Below are 18,514 nucleotides of genomic sequence, written 5' to 3' on the forward strand. Positions count from 1 at the left end.
GGGTTTGCAAACGCACCGTTTTGTGCCTGGCCCTTTAAATGCAAATGAGCTGTTGCAGAGGGCGGGGATTCAAGAGCTCATGTGTTAGCAGCTGATGCACTAAAATGACAGAAACTGTTCTCCCTTTAATGTTAAAACCATAGACTGTAAAAAGTATGGACAAAACATCTGTGACTTTCTGAAGAACAGTTTTGAGGCTGTTTATGGGGGGTATGGGTGGCACCATATTGGAAAATCTTGAGAAATACAAAATACAAATGTTCTGAAAGGATACAGAGGTGGCATGATGTGTTGTGTCAGATCATGGCCGAGACGTCAAATTCCGGTCGGCGCACCCCGTTATCAGCTGTCAATCAAAGTTAACCGCCCATATTTGTCATACATTTTATATCTAAATACGATCTAATCTAACGAGTTAAACTAAGACTAAAGGCCATTGCACACTGAGTCCAAAATTCGCATCGGAAATTTTCGCACGTTGAAAAAAAATTCGACCTCACGTTATGTCAATCACGCTTACACACCGCCTCCGAAACTTTCGTCCGTCATAAAAAATTCGGATCGGGTTCGATTTTCCACTTTCTTCTCGAGAGGAAAACAAAATCATCCTCACTGCTTGACGAATCCATTTAGTATTTTTGCGTTTTTTCCCTGCAAAGGTTTAATAAATACGCATCGGACTCAGTGTGCAAGGTTTCTGTGCTTGACGAATTTTTAGGCTGACGAACACGAAAAAACACATACGAAAATTTTGTACTCAGTGTGCAATGGCCTTAAAGACTAAAAAATCACCCCCCTCACAGTTGTCAGGCACTCAGAACCGAAAATCGAAAAATACAATAAAAGTCCATGGGACCAAACTGTAAAAGCATGAATTTATGCTGTGAAAAAAGACATTTTAACATGGGATCTATGGATATTTGCTCCCTTTTGGGACCTCCCTCTAGCGGATTTTAGATGTATTGCAGTTTTTCGCACTTCCGGGTACGCTTCGATTTTTCAGATTAGAATGTTGCTGCTTGGTTAAAATGGAGTCAGTCAAAGATAGAGAGACTCTGAATGGTTAGTTGAGGAATTTTAGTTGCTGATGTGGAGTTAGGATATTCTGTCATGTAATCTATAAATCGCTCATATAGACGAATCCGGCGAAACTACCGGAAGTAAGCGGGCGCCATTACTGAGCTGTTGCTGGGTAGCGTTGCGCCATTGCCTCCTATTGTTTTAGTTGCAACTTGCGTCCACTGGAATAAACAGCCCGCGATTTACGACTGTCACTAACGTTACCCCTTGTATAATGTCGAGTGGGTAAACAGTTTCGTTATAAATTGTTTCAATGCTGGCAGTAAAATTTCAATTTTGAAGAGAAAACATTGTGAATACCCCGGGTCGACTGCCCCTGTCTGGTGCCGTACGGTTTACACAGATTTCCTGGGCGAGTGGACATTCGCGTATAATAACAATTATTAAATGACATGAGTAAAAAAAATATAATAAATATGTGATAAAGTGATCAGCAAAATCTCCTCTCTTGCTATTTTTTCTATTCAATTAACATGCTATGGTCATTAAATGGCTTTCCTGAGCTAAATGTAACGTTATGTGACATAATTGTTTTCCTGCTGTTATATTGACTTCTTTCCATGGTTTAAAAACACTAATTGGTCGATACTATGTATACTTTCTAGCTGTAATGTTACCTTACCCTTGCCTGTTGCAATGTGAAAATGAGATAAATAATGGACACAAATGAAAAACATGAATTTGTTTATTTGATTTCATTCATTTATTTATTTTAGACAGATCTTTTTATAGTTTCCTCGTTAGCAAAAGTTAGCCTAGCTAGCTTGCCAAGCTATTTTCATAAATAACGTTAATCTGTAAGATCGTTTGTACCTTCATCTGTGACTGGAGGCCACTGCAGTCACAGATCAAACCAACAAGTAATTCTGCCTGGCTTTAGCTGTCATCGAGGGTGAGTTCGCGTTATCACCGAGGTTTGTTTACATACCGATACCGGTGCATATGTCTATATGCCTGTGTAACAGCTCAGTAATGGCGTCGCCACAAGATGGCAGCCTACACAGAACGCTCGTTGGATTCGTCTATTGGAACTGTTGTGAGATGCACACAGAGCGACTTTTTATTGCATGTTAAAAAAATGGATGCTAAAGTTTGAGCTGACTCACAAATAGGGATGTCCCGATACCACTTTTTCACTTCCGATACCGATACCGATGCCGCACCTTTGGCTTTTGCCGATACCGATATTAGTCCGATATTTTTTTTTTCGTGGTCCGACGTGCCGTATACGGCCCACAGGGTGGTTTATAGGTTTAACTTTGTGAAAGACAAAACAAAACAAACACAAAAGTAAACATAATACATATCTTTGGAAAGCTGAGAAACTCGTGATTCGAACGACGTAAACCATTTTAAGATACAATCAACACAGCGGGCACAATCTGTCTCTTTGTCAGACCACCAACAGCCAAAACAAACCAACACAAACTGGAAGAAACTCACCAATTAGCCATCTGTTAGTCCACATTCCAACAAAAATGGTTTGGTTTCACTGTAAAGCGTCCATACAATCCAATTTGAAGAAGTTTTTAGTCCAAAACAATATGAATAAACATCCATGGAATGTAAATAGTAGCATTTCGCGTTAGCCGACAGCGCTATCACAACTTCGACGCACTAATGCTACGTTCACACCGGACGCGAATAGGGCGTCAGGCGCGAATGATTTCAATGTTAAGTCAATGCAAGAAAAATTCCTGCGGCGCGAATGAGGCGTGGAGCGCGGCGCGGAAGACGCGAATACGCCTCATTCGCGCGTCAAGTTGGCTGAACTTTGGCGTGAATTCGCGCCGCGTTAACCAATCAGGAGCCTAGCTGCTTGCTCACGTGGTGAAGTGTCTGGATGCTTCAATAAATTATTTTGTTAATATGACTAAATGCATGGTGGGATTATGCACAACAAAGCAAATGTTTCATCACTTAAAACATTATTTCTATATGGAGACATGTTCATTTTGTATTGAATGTTATTCATTCCATATCTAGAAATAGTATTATGTTGTAAAGACAATCAACATATGTGCATAAATTCGTGTCTGGACGTGAGAGAGAGAAAAAAAAAATCACAGGACAGGTTAATAACTTTTGAAGGCTGGCTCTATTTATTATCAAAACAAAAATAAATGACAGCTAGATTAGATGGATGAGGGCGAGGGTGATCCTCGCTCAGATGCGGGACAACAGGTCATCAAACTGGGCGCGTGACAGGCGGAAGTACCGCTGACAGCGGCCGTCATCCAGCGCAGCTCCTGGAGCGAGCAAATGGTGAAACTCGCCAAACGGTTCGGCTCCGAAGGGTCCGGTGGACACAAATATACGGCGACGATGATCCCCACGCCGCTGTTCTGCTATCCAGAGTAAATACAGAGCGGTAACTCTCTTGATGAATGCTCGGTCGACATAAAAACAATGACCGCCAACGGATTTTGATTCTGACGCGCGTCACGCGCGTAAATTTCGCTTCAAACTTTACGCGCGCCAGTTTCGCTCTTGACACGCAAAGCGAGAGTGATTCTCTGCGCGCGTGTGCGTAAACACAACAATCATCACGTGACAGGCTGCGCCGCTAAACTGGATATCGCTCATATTTTTTTCTCCCCTCCGATCTCCGATCTAGCGTTCTGGGCCGGTATCGGCGCGATACCGATGCCGTGGATCGGATCGGGACATCCTAATCTTATACAACCACTCTTCCTCTTCTCAACATGGACTGCGTGTTCCCGGGGGCGGGGTTTATGGGGGGTTTATGTTCATTTTGGGGTTGGTGATGTCACTAACCCAGGAGGAATGTTGTGTAGTCACTTCCAGCTGTTTGTTGTAGTCCTTGTCTTTAAAAGCAAATATCATCCTTTGCTTTGAACTTTGAGTGTTGTAACTTTCATAATGTTGTACATGCTCAAACAGCAACATTACACACTAACTAAAGTTAGAAAAGTGATATCATACTTCACCACCCCTTTAAGACTAGTCTAGACTAAAGCTTTTTTTCCCTGGCATATCTTCAAATACCTCACTGCCAGTGTTTTGTCTCAAGATGCACATCAATAACGTTTTTTTTTTTTCCTAAGGCACGTTTATAAAAGCTACTTCATGTCCTAATTAAACTAAGGCCTAATCCTGGCTCTAGGGCCTATGTTTGTTAACTGCATTTGCAGTAAATTTATCATTATTTGTTCCTGTCCTGTTTTCTGTGATCATTTATCCACAGGGGAACTCATGGGCCATATTTGAGCCCCAGTCCAGCCCTGAGTATCACTGCTATTATCTACCCATTCTTCTTCTCTCTCTTTCTTCATACCTGCATCTTTTTATCACTTGTTGTCTGTCAAATAGAATGTATTTGACATAATCTTCAGTGTAAATATTCAGTTTGAGGCTCTGCTGTCAGGTTTCTCTCATCTCTCACTGACACACCTGTCGTTCCCCTGGTTTATCTGCATTCCTCTGCTTCACACATATTTTGTTCCACCCCATCACAAAAGCCCTAGTTGCCATAAACAAACCCTCTGTAATGCTCTAAAAGAAGCCTTATTTGTTTTTTGTTGTTTATTTACACTACCTATACATATTCTCTTTGGCTAATAATTATTTTTAAGGATTTTACATTTTAATGATGCTTTAGGGTGTTCTGGGTGGTTGCTAGGTTGTTACTTACTGTCCCACGATAAAAGAGTACCTACATTTTTTGGCTTTTTGTTTTGCATTCTTTATATAATCTTGTCCCAATCTTGTTAATCTGTATGTAAAGTTTTGTTTTGTATTTTGTAATATTCTTGACCCTATTAGGTCTGTACTTCAAAATGTTGTTTTTGTTTTGTTTTGTATTTTAATATATATATATATATTAGGGCTGTCAAAATAAAAGTTTGTGCTTACATAATATATGTGGGTGCACTGTGTATAATTATTTTGTATATATATATATATATATATATATATAAATACACACACATGAATGTATATTTAAGAAAAAAATATTATTTATATAATATAATATATATATATATATATATATATTTGTATATAATATCAATTATATATATATCTATATACAGTATAAACATGAAAATATTTCTTAAATATATACAAGCATGTGTGTGTATTTATATATATATATATATATATATATATGTATATATAATTATACACAGTGCACCCACATATATTATGTAAACACAAACTTTTATTTTGGATGCGATTAATCATTTGACAGCCCTAATATATTATGTAATATATATATATATATATATATATATATATATTACATAATATATTATTTTTATATATAAATATATATATATATAGGTTTTTTTTGTTTTGATTTGTATTTATGTTCCTTGTAATTCTTTTGCGTTTTTTTTAATTGTATTATTATTTCTTATATTTTTGTTCCTGATAAAGCTATTTGCAAAGTTTTGTTTTGTTTAGATTTTTTTATATTCTTGTTCATAGTAAAGTTTTGCTTTGTTTTTTTTCCCGCTTTTATATATATAATTATATATATATATATATATATATATATATATATATATATATATATTCTTGTTCCTAGTAAAACTGTAATTAAAACTGTAATATTGTTTTGCTTTTTTATTTTTATTTTTTTGTTTTGATTTTTTTTTTTTATATTGTCCTAAGTAAATGTTTGAGCTTCAGATCTGAATTATTTCAAACAAATTATAGATTTTTTTCTCCTTTATCTTTAGATCTCATGATGGCTATATATGAGCTTTGATTTCCTGTTTGCACCGAACACCAGCCACAGGTTTGGGATCAGCAGACGTGGGCCACTATGTCACTTTCACAGCAGGTTCTGGTGAAATTTGAATACAATTACACCACTCGAGATGGCAGAGAGGTGTCCATCAAACCCAACGAGCACTACACCCTGGTAGCCAAGACCAATGAAGCCTGGTGGCACGTTCGGAGGCACGAGACGGACAAGCCTTTTTTCATTCCAGCTATGTATGTGACCGAGCTCCCACCTGAAACAAACCAAACTCCTCTGGACCCTCCAGAAGAGTTTGGTGGATTGAAACCAGTCAAGCCCAGCTCCGAGACAGCTCCTGATAGTCTTCCCACCAACATTAAACCTGCTGAGGTCACGCTTCGAGTCCCTGACTCCATAAAACAAGACTCGGAGAAAGACGGCCATAGAATATCAACATATATCATTCCAAAGGAATTCTTTGAACTGAAGGGTTTGGATCCAGACCCTTTAAAGGTTGAAGCAGAGGTTGTTCCTGTGCCTGAACTCCAGCTTTATGACAATGTTTCTTTCAACCCTGGTTCTCCATCTAATGGGCAAACACCACCCTCTATCTTATTGACACCTGCTTTTACAGATACCACCTCAGAATTGGAGATCAAATCAATTGAGAGTCCAAAGGAGTCAATAGAGAGTCCTCGGGTGAACTCAAATTCCTTAGACCAAGATATTCAAATGCTCATTAGAGCTGGCTGGAGTAAAGACATGTGGAACCTCATGGATACAGACACGAATGTGTATGAAAGTATAAATATGGTGAGAGAACCAGAATCCTCAAAACCTGATGAGAATATGACCATAAAGACACAGAGTTCGCCGGTCCTAAGCCCTGTTTCACCAGATAAGCCTCTGGTAAGTAATACTTCTTCATGTGCAAAGTAACACTGCATTAGCCTACATAAGACAGCAATTTCTGTATGTAGCAAAACAATTTTCTATTTTATTCCATCCTCCAAATATGTTTGTAACAACAGCAGTGTTGGTCATTGACAAAGGCTAGATATAGCCTATTCATTCATTACAAAAAGTCAACGAATTTAAGTGCTGACCCAGTATACACATCTCATAATGACATGGATTGCTTACAATCGGAGTGATTTAGCTGCTTTTCTTGAACACATGGGGGCGCTGTATACAAAGTAGCATCTGAGCCTACAAAAGCGAAACCAAAGGGAAGTGCTGGTGTCTCAGGTGTCAACATCTTTATCAAATGATGATGAAGCAACAATAAAACCTTAGCTGTCCTTAGAATGTGGTTTAGAAGTGAAAGCATTACATGAACAATTGATTAGAACTTTCTAACTTTCTTTTTTTATTTCTAAGGCTTCTAAATTACCAAAATGATCCACTTTGCTAAGAAAACTGTTTTACAAAATATAGTAGCACTACATGATCTGACTGATATTTAATCTGATTGAATCTTTGATCATAAAACAGCCTTTAAATATCATCTACTAACACTTTTTATTGGAACATGTAGAGTGGCAACTGATTTTTATATGCACTTTGTCTGTTATACTGTCATAAAAGTCTCATTGATTTACATTACAAGCTATCAGAATTTCATCTTCACTTTTGGAGATACAAAGTCTGCACTAATTGCATTTTTTTACCCTGTAGTTTTTACTGTTTGAGTGTGAGCTCTATTCACCCATATGGGTTATAAAAGCCTGATAAAACACAAAGCACGGGTAAAAAATAGGCTATTTAAAAAATAAATGAATATAGGCTGTATTTAAAAAAAAAAATCTTATGTCTAAAGGTTCAGTAAATTGTTCATTTTTAAAAAAAAAAAACTACTTATGACTAGTATTTTTATTTATTTATTTTTTATTTTTTTTACGGTAGGCCTTTTTAACTGGTGGTCTGTCTCTGACTCATATAGGCTAGCCTACTGTTGATTTTGCTGAGATTTAATTTTAGAAAATAACGCGGTAATAAACGCTTATCAAGCTCTACCTCCTTATCTTAAAAAAAACAACATATGTAACTAAACGTACGTTATGTAAACATATGATACATTTAAAATAGCTTCTGTTTCGACTTTCCCTTCCCGTGCAGATCCAGAGCAGAACTCTCGCGAACTTCACAACTTTCCTTAACATTGTGAAATTAAAAGTTGTTAAAAAAAAAAACACAAAAATTGTGGATTCAAGAAACTCCTCGTATTATGCGTCCTAATATTGACACAAAATGCTGATATAACGTTAGCTGTTAAATATTTCTGCGTTTAAAGCGCTGTACCCGGATTGTGTTTATTAGCAACGTTTCGACCCTCTTCAAATGCCCAGTCAGACTCAATTTCTGGAGTTTCCTTGCCAAGTGATCTGCATGTCAATGGTTTGCTTGTCTGTTTGTGTGTATGGCCGCTGCCCCTCACCGGCACCGAACCGGCTTCTCCATCCGTTTCATCTTCCACACCGGTAAACAAGACGCGACGCGGTGCGTATGGAAAACTTTTATATGTCTAGTAGAGTAGGTACTGAGTGTATCATTAATTACCTAGTTATAAGGGAGTCGAAACGTGAAGTGTGGTCTCGAAGTAACGTTATAAGCTCAATTTGACTGTGCAGGGGGAAGGGGTTTTCAACCATTCTATTAGTCAAATGAAGAGCACAACAGGTTAGGTGAGTTGCTGCCAAGTGCCCTTATGAGTATGAGTGACACTGTAGGGAGGTACCAAGCGTTTACTACAACCACTCCCACAAACACACCTGTTTCCCTGCGGAGTGACGGATAAAGCAAGTCAGCGTTAAAAGATGGATTCTAAACATCAGTTTTGCTGCCGGTTGGAATATCTTCTCAGCTTCTTGTAACGGGAAGGTTTCACCTGTGCAGACACATAAGGTATGACAGAATAATCCTTCGCTTCCGGTTGAGAGTGATGCGGTGGGGAATCTGAGGTGATTTGACGGACAACACTATCGCGAGTGTTAGGCTACAAAAACACTTTTCATGCATATGTTATTTTGAGATTTAAGGCATTTGACTTCTCATAAAGTGTTGTTTCAAACTAGTGGAAAGAAAACACTCATACACTTTTAGGTGCTTTTATTGCACTTCATGTATTTGCAGATATCATTTAGCCTAATGCAAACCTTAAAAGGCCGTTTTCTCAAAATGTGTTATTTCCTGCAGTCAGAAATCTCCACTTTAGCAGCTTTACATACACAACACCTAACCGTTTTATTCCTATCCATATTCCGAGAGTTTATAAGGGGTTTGTTCATAAATAATTCGCCTGATTTTATAGTAGGCATACAACATTTTGACAAAATTCACCTAAACAATAATTTTTAATCTAGTGTTCAGATTTCAGTTCTGGAAATTGATGCAAAGTATTGTAGGAATATTTAATTATATGACGCCTCATTTGCATATAACATTTCTGAAAAGTTGTAATGCATTTATTTATTTATTTATTTATTTTTAATGTAATCAATCATCTTGGGAAGTATGGTGATCTAGTACCATAGCTATTCACCTGTGTTTTAAATAGGCCTAGATATTTATTTAAAGTAAGTAACTCAGTGCAAAAAAGTGGCATGTTTTTATTTCACCTATGGATAATTTACCAAGAATTTGGCATTTTAAAATTTAAAAGTTTATTTTCATAATCTCAGAATATTTTTGTTACTTATTGACCCAAATATCAAAATACCATCATATTACCATCTGATACCATCACTTTTTGCTAGGTATTACGTCACTCTTTTCCATTAGTGCAGTCAGTGTGTGATTAACATATAAAAAACATAAGCAGCAAAGATTTATGTTTTTGTCCGTTTACAATAAAAATGTCATCATAGAGTCAAGAGCTCCCAGTCTTGCTTTTAGGTAATTGATAACTGCATTAAATGCAATTCTCTGCATGTATCCCCGAAGTGTCCATTTCAGCAGGTTTGTAAGCATGTGCTGTCTTCTCTGTGGGTTTTAGTTTGGTCGGATAGCACAAAAACTCTGGAGGCCTGCCAGTGAAGTTTTGGTTTCCATAGTGATTGTGGTTTCAGCAGTGGCATGGTTGAGGTGCCATTCAGTCCAGCGGGCACAATGTGTAGCACTGGTGTGCAGTCCCGGATATGTAGGTCAGCTTATGCTAATGCTTCTCAAACAGCCCAGTGCACTGGAAGACCCCATCCTTGTGCATGTGCAGAGCTTCCTGCAGGAGTGTGACCAACATAGGTGGAGTAGATTAAGATTACAAGAGAGATGCAAGTCTGTATATGCCCAATTGAGTTTAGACAGAGAGATGTTGCTGTTGTCTATGAATCTTAACCCAAGTATTTGGCAGGTGTACCTCAGACTGGATTTGAGTCTGCCCTGGGTCATTCCCATCTCTGATCCAATACTCCAAGATATTGCAAAAGCTCTGTTTAAACTCAGCTCAGCGAGCATTGTAATATCAACAGTGTGTATACTACATTATTTTAAAGCTCCAGTCCATAACGTTTTTGGGTTAAAAATTATCCAAAATAAATTGAGCAAGTATATAACCAGCCAGTGTTCAACACTATCTGCTTGCCTTTATCTCGATTCAAAACGGTAAGCCTTTTCTCACAGTATCGATTTGATGGCGGATCCAGAAAGGTTCAAATGACCATCACCAGTGACAACTAGAGATTCATCCGCTGTAAGATGCGAAAGACTTTGTACTGAGAGTTTGAAAAAAGAGACTGCAACCGGGGACCTATGCGAAAACAAGGATAAATATTTGAAGGGTCTTAAATGTAGTCACGCAATGCTGATGTTGTTAACATTAACAATTTGAGAACTAAGTACAATTTGCACGGTTTGACGTGATATGATAAGCGATCGTTTGAGGGCGATTTACAGCAATGCTTTTTTTTTGTTTTTGTTTTTTTTAGGGGGGTGGTGGCACAGTGGATAAGACACATGCCTTTGGTGTGAGAGACCTGGGTTTGAATCCACTGCGAGACACCAATGTGTCCCTGTCAGATGACATTTAAGGATGAAAATTCTTATGTTGGTCATACTTCCAAAAATAATAATCTGTGATTCTGAATGACGGTATCCACACCGGCGTGTGACTGCCACTGACAGCTGCACATTCTTCTTAAAAATTTGGATTCATCCGCCCTGTGCCATGCCGAGGTACAACTAATTCCGTGAATAACTGCAATTGCAGATTTTGAACAGAGATGGCGACAAAGAGGAAAAACTGCGGACTGCAGCTTTAAAGTCACTCTGGCTGCGTCCGAAATCGCGTACTATGTGAGTCGGTACTATATTTAAATAAGAACGTACTTTGCGACCGTTAAAAAAGTACAGTACGTTCTATATAGTATGAATGCGGGTAGTATGAATGAGTCCGGACGCACGACATGCGCCATGTTGTTGTCGCGTGACATACACTGTTACAACAGTGCGAAAATTTAAAGAGCCCATTCCAGTGACCGCACCAACTTCGCGCTGTTTTTAGTTCCGCTTTCTGTTTTCATCTGCGTTTTTACGTCGTCCGAGCCGACAATCAAGAGGAGGCGTCGGTCAGCTGCTCGCAGATCGCACCTTTTGCGGAATTTCTCAAATAACATTTATTTACCCTAATAAATTTTACCTCATAAAACACACACAACCTATGAACAATGACAGAGGTTGATTTTTGGCAAGGAAAATGCCATTTATTTGCAATTGCTTGTGATATTACCATCGATAAATAAACATGAATGAATCAATAGAGACGTGTGTCTGTGTTTATCTCCAAACGTTACAGCCGCGTCTCCGGATTACGCGCGCATTTTCAAATATAACGATAACAACTCCTCTCCCGTGGCATCATGGGATAGTAAAGTGTCCATTGTATGCGCACTTCAGAATCTCGCCGGAAGTAGTAGGTCATCCGGGTACTTTTCGCCTACTGTTTTTCGAATTCTATGATTTCGGACATACTACTCTGCTCGCGTACTGTTTTTCGCATACTATATAGTAGGGAAGTATTAGATTTCGGACGCAGCCCATGAAATCAAAATGGATTTTCATGGAATATTGCAGTATTTAATGAAGACATATTTTATTTTTGACGTTTCAAGCAGCCTTCGTCAAGGTATCTTGTCAATTATACCATCTTTACAAAGTTATTTTACGTTTAACTTGCTCCTCAAAAAGCAAATGGACACCTACCACTTGCTTCACCTATTGACGGAACTGATATTGCAGTATTTATCATAAATGATTTATTTGTGCACATTATTATTATTATTATTAATTCATGAGTACTCATAATATTTAATCAAAATAACTTCCACTCCCTCAGCAACATCTTTTCTCTGATGACATGATTACTGGCACGAGGGCGGGGCAACCAATAGAAAACAATGATCCAATCAATTACCCATGGACAAAATCAAGTCCCGCCCTGCAATTTTTCGTTTGAAAAACAAGTCGTTTCACTCAAATAAAAGACTATCGCAGCTTTCTTTTCATGCCTACTTTAAAAATGTGTTTAAAAAAAAAACAAATATTAAACGTATGATTTTAAGAATGGCAAAAGTCATGTGATTAATCGTTAATTATTCTGTTGTTGCGGAGCGGTGTCCGCCTGATGTGTTTAAAGCTGTTGCTAGACTGTGCTGATGTGCTCATTAATGTCTTTGCGCTTCGTTTAGTAATTAGGGCGGCACTTTTGTAGGTGGGGTGTCTAATTTTAGCGCAGTGGTGCTGCCCATTTCTATAATGATGCAAATTTCCTTAAAGGGATACTCCACTTTTTTTGGAAATAGGCTCAGTTGAGTTTTACCGTTTTCGAATCCATTCAGACGATTTTTTTAGATAAAATATCAGAAAATCGGCTGAATGTATTCGAAAATGGTAAAACTCAACTGTTTAACTCTGAGGGAGTTGTAAAATGAGCCTATTTTCAAAAAAAATAACATTTACTATCAAAACAAATGTTCGGCTATTTCCCTTCTCTGGTAGCTCATTATTATATCAACTTTACAGATTATTACAGATTATAGACTCAGCATGTTGGATCTTGCATGATCGTGACTATTCTACCTTGCTGTGTTCAATGAAATGAGAAGTTCCTTTTCCACCAGTATGTTTTGACACCACAGGCTAAGATCTGGTGTGTTTGATGGTCTGCATGCTAGTTGCAGCCTTGAAATTTCAAGCAATGCCAGCAGTGTGTAATGGTATACTCCATTTAAAACTATTTTAGTTTTAATTTTGTTGTATTATTATATTATGGGTAATTATTATTTTTAGTATTTGTACTATTTGTAAATTTGTTTTGTTTTTTTAAATTCACTCTACAAAAATCAGATCAAACACTTTGAAGTGTTGGGCAACGATTAATCGCATCCTGTATATAAATATATATATATTAAATTACATTATATTATATATAAATAACACATTTATTGCATTTATACATGCATGTGTTTGTATTTATATGTACAAAATAATTATTCATACACACACACACATATTATGAAAACTGTTTTGGATGCGATTAATCGTTGTCCAGCACTAATTATATTATATTACATTACATGATTATATGCTAACAACTTCACTGACAAAAAAACACTCCTAAACTTCCCCATCAGATAAAGTGAGAAGAAAGCACTCAAGAGTTCTCAGTTCTCTTTTGATATCTGTACATTATGTGGGATTTCAGGTGTGAATAGGGGAAGTTTTGGTCTTCGCTATGAATTGTAAGTACTGTAGACCATTTTATGTCCTCTTATAGTAACCACTCTGACTTGTAAATTGTAAGGCTATGTCAAAATAATATCCTCATGATCATATCTACCATGTACACCAGAAACAATTGGCAAAGTTACGTGAGTTGCCTGTGTTTTTATGTCCCACTATCCTTAAAAAGAACATGTGTGTTACTTATAATCAGCCCCATGTTGTTCAAAATTATTGCTGCATCCAAAATCTCATACCAGATTGGGTTTTAAACTTACTTTGTGACCATTATAAAGTATATTCTTTAGTATGAATGTGTGTTGATGACATTTGGACATACTGCATTTGCCATATTGTCATCACATGGTCATCACAAGATCTACAGTCAGTTGCATCACTTCACTTCCATTCAAACCTCTTCTCGCTTGCCCTCATTGGATAGTAAAGTGTCCACCGAAAGTGTACTTCAGAGTCTTGCTGCATGAATGAATAAATGAATTCAGACATATTACTCGGCTCACATATTGTTTTTCATGATCTACTGCATTGCATGGAAGTAGGCATATTCCAATGCAGCATATGATTTTCTTTCTGCTGTGGAACACTTAAGAAGATATGTGAAGAATTTTTCAGTCCATACAATAATAGTCAATGGGGACCAAAAGTTTCGGGAAATGTAAAAGTTTCAGGAAATAAAAGTGCAGAAGTTATCCAAGGTTTGGAAAACAATGATCAACTCATGTATCCAGAGGCCAAATCAATAATACTAAACTGTCACGTGACTTAATGTCATGATGTCATCACACAAGAGCCAATGAGGTTTAAAAAACCTTGGAAATATCAAACAATGTCTGGAAATATCAGGTAATAAAAAAAAAAGTAAAACAATTTTGGTCTCATAGTCTAGTTGCTAATCTATAGGCTAGTTGTTCTCAGCAAAATTGAATTGGCTAAAATGAGTGTCCCTTGTGAATTATATAAAAGTATTATTTTCAAAATAATTCGAAAATTGAAACCGTGATGAAGTTGGACGTATTTAAGGTTGTTGCATTCACTTACAGTGAACGTGCCTATCTCTTTGCGAGAGGAAGAAGGAGAAGTATCTGAGTGTGAATGATAGGCAGATAATGTCTGCAGTGTGCTAGCTCTCACAAAACCAGACTTTTAGTATTCAATGAAGTAATCCAAGATTCCAGGCCATGATTGGTGATGTGACAGAGAGGGGGAGCTGCTGGGTCCCTTGAATGGCCCTCTGTGTGTGTGTGAGAGAGAGAGAAAGAGAGAGAGAGAGAGAGAGAGAGAGAGGGGGGGGGGAAAGAGAGGTATAGGAGTTCAAGCTGCTGATTCTGCATCCTCAATTTCATTGGTCGATAGGTAATTTGGTTAAGTAATCAGCAGCATGCTGTCCCGTCTTTGCACCCTATTCACTTCTTTCTGAATTCATTATTGCTGTAAATTCCTTGGCTATCAGTATGCTAGACAGAAAGTATGTTTGTTTCTTACATCCTGCTTCGCACTATACGTCGTCTCAGTGTCATTTAGAATCAGATGGTGTTTGATGTGAAACCTGAAAGGTATAAAACAAATTGCATTTCCAAATATAAAATGGTAAAACATGAGCAAAGCAGGCCCACAGATGGTAGATTATTTTTTACGGTATTAATGACTCAGTGAGACAAATGGTTTACTTTGCCTTGCCCAATGGGACATTGCCACAGAAACTATTAGTCATAAATGTTCATAATTACACAGAGAGTATTACACCTGTCCATTTCATATGTTTCTATGTGCAGTCATTGCTGTAATGACTATGTCGGAACAGGTTTCCTAAGCACTTGCCATGCTTTCCATTGGTCAAACTAATAGTTCAACCCCCAAACTCACACCATTGGTTGAGGAATTTTGGTGGTATCTGGCTGGTCGGGATCATAGCACCACAGTAGATTTTGTTGAAATCATCATACAAATTACAGACATAATCTTAGTTCCCACTGCTAATCTGGGATAGGATAACATGTTTGAATGTTTGAAACAAGGACACACATGACATTTTTCGATTTCCATTAAATTAAAGGGATAGTTCACTTTGAAATTAATTTTTAGCTTACCTCAAGGGCATCCAAGATGTAGGTGTCTTTAGTTTGTTTCGACATGTTTTTCAATTTTGATATTTTTCGGTCAAACCGTTGTTGTCTATCAGTCATATAATGGAGGTTTATGGAGCCCACCTCAAAGAGCATGCACAGAGAAGTCCAAATTAAACATGATTTAATGACTCATAAATGTAAGTACACACTGATGGCCTAAGACACGAAACGAGCGGTTTAAGATTATTAAATTTAAGATTATCTTGATAGACAAAACGTGTAAGGGTCACAGCTCTTTGTTGAACACAGATCTTATTTTTTGCGATTTTCCAAAAGTCTATGGGGAAAATGCATAGCTTTTTGATCGAGGGAACGCTAACTTCCGAGTTGTGCTACAAAGTGACGTCATCACTTCGGCACTCTATATACAGCATTGAGTTGATGAGTTTTTTTCTTGAGAAAAATGTACATGTATCTACTGTACCTAATATGTATTCAAATTAATATTGATTCGAGATCGGAATCAAATCACAATAATTTAATTGAAATTGTTACATTTGTGTCAAGCAATAATAAAAACAGTAACCTTCCAGTCACTGTACCATGTGAACATGTTGTTACTAAACAGAGTAAAATTATTTTCCGTTTTGACAATCACAATACATTAAAAAAAAAAAACAACCTTGCACCCACCCAATCCTGTGTGGTTTTAAAACTAAAGAACCTAAGGGCTGTTGTTCCCATTCTTCTGTATGGCCTGTGCACTCTTAGTCGTGATGGATTTTATACCATTGATATTTAAGCAGCAGCTGTCAATCAAATGCGGTTTCCTTCAGGGAAAAAAAAATTAAATTGCAGAGTGCTATAAATAGCGTGGGACATTGCGTTACACATTAACTTCTCATTTTGATGTCGAATCGGTTATACAGTATGTTCTAAAGGAAAGTTCAGGAGGAACTTCATTTAAATGGGCTTTCACTGAGGTCAAATATCTTATAAGCAGGATTACACCAGTTTAGTTTTCTGTGTTTTTTCTGTTTAGTTACCCAACTCTCAGTGATATTCTCTCTGGTCATATAGCTGTAGGCTGCCATGTTAAAGATTTGAATAACAAAACGTTTGTGAATAGTACTCCCTAACACAGGCTTGTGGATTTTTAGTTTCGGCTTATTCCAGGAACCTTTTATGTCTGGTTGGCCTCACTTTCATTACACACATCATTAGAAGGAGGAAAAAGAGTAGAGGCTTATCATGAAATCCATACATTAGGATCTCTCTATTTCTCTCAGCCACAGGCAGGGAAATCAGCATTATTACAAAATTTGCAAACACCGATTCTGTTGCAGACAAGGAAGTTGTCTTGTTTGTCAGACTGCTTAGTTGAACAATTGTTGAGTAATTCCCCCAACGTACCCTAAACATATTTCCTGCTTTAAACATTCCCAGTCGAAATGCAGATCAGAAGTCACAACAAAACACAGTGGCTTTGTCTTCTGATCTTTATTGTGCTACCACATCATGGCATGTAAAAAACATGTTGTTATACCTGTCTATCAGCTTTCTGAGGCGTGTAAATGTTGAGCTACACTTATATTTAATGTTAAAATTAGCGTATCTATTTTCTAAATGCATGTTATAAATCTGATTGATACAATGATACATTCTGATTTCTGAAGTCATTCCCATCCACAATCAAGGAAGAAAAGTTCCACAGCGACTTTAATATTTACTCAAAAATGCATTTGATTGGATAGGAAGAAAAAGAGCATCTTGAGGTGTTTTTAGCATCTCAGCGGATCCTCTTAGGGTCTGTTAATGAGAAGTTTGTGTATATGCTTAAAGGGGTCATGAACTGGCTTTTTAAATTTGATTATATTGTTGTCTGAGGTCAACTTATGACGTTCGCTTGGTTTTTACAGTACATTCAAAAACATCAAAATGAATAAGTAATAGGCTATTTTCTACCCTAGTTTTGAGCCTAGCTCAAAAACGCTCCGTTTTTATGGGCGTCTCGCACTGAAGATTTGGAAGTAAACGCCCACTGCTGTGAGTGGATAACAGTTTTGCATATTATAATGAGTTTCAACTCACTCGTCGGTGCACATAGGGGGAAATTGTTTTGAAAACGTCCAATGATTCGCCCATACATGTTCGACCCAGAGTCCGTGTGTTGCACCATTCCTGTCAGAACCAATAGACGGCACATCACGTTTTTTAAATCTCAATCGGTCTGCAAATCCAGTCTTGTTTACAAAACAATCCTCAGTGAAATGAAGCGAACAGACGGACAATGTTTTACCTCATCAGCTGGAACGTCATTAAAAATAAAGTTTATCCATGCAGTCCTATTGGAATCCAGAGGAAGCTTATGCAGCGACTGTCTTCTTCCACAACCAGGCACTATACAATATTTTGTATTGCTCGGTAGCTCAATCCGGTTTGTCATCACGAGGTAACGTTAGGTCTATGTTATTTAGCTATGCGTGTAATTCGCGAATTGGTGGGCGGGGTTAAACCGGCCATGTTGAAGTAGGTGTTGATCTCCTGTTTTATCCTCTTTGACGTCATGGTTCCCTACTTTGAAAAACGAGTCGTTTGCTGAGGCTGGTGTCAATAAAAGATTTTATTGGACTAACAAGGACGTTTTCAGTTCTGAAACTTACAGGATATTCTTATAATATAATGACCTCTTAGATGTCAAAGGCTCAAGGAAAATTTCGATTTCTCAGCTCATCACCCCTTTAAATTTCTTGCTTTTCTGATTTTTATCCTGAGTTAGCCTGGCTAATGTCAGACCATGTCTCATTGACATTGAGATGTGGTCTGGAAACCACATGTTCATTTTCTCATATTAGAGGCGTGATTTACGAATGCCCAGAGCTGTTTATTGGGTGCTACGAATGTCTATCAAATGCGCCTGTAT

At 37.5% G+C, this 18,514-nt stretch overlaps 1 protein-coding gene across 1 annotated transcript in view; it reads left to right on the plus strand.

Moving 5' to 3' along the window:
• The window catches only part of arhgap27 (Rho GTPase activating protein 27), a 45,604-nt gene that overhangs the window by 1,889 nt on the left and 25,201 nt on the right, over positions 1-18,514 (plus strand). The window contains exon 2 of the mRNA XM_039664716.2: positions 5,787-6,700. Coding sequence (XP_039520650.2) covers positions 5,873-6,700 — 828 coding nt within the window. The 5' untranslated portion in view covers positions 5,787-5,872. The remainder of the gene's footprint in view (positions 1-5,786; positions 6,701-18,514) is intronic.

The sequence above is a fragment of the Pimephales promelas genome, chromosome 17 (genome assembly GCF_988280905.1).
Source record: "Pimephales promelas chromosome 17, fPimPro1.hap1.1, whole genome shotgun sequence".
In the NCBI taxonomy this organism is placed as follows: Eukaryota; Metazoa; Chordata; class Actinopteri; order Cypriniformes; family Leuciscidae; genus Pimephales; species Pimephales promelas.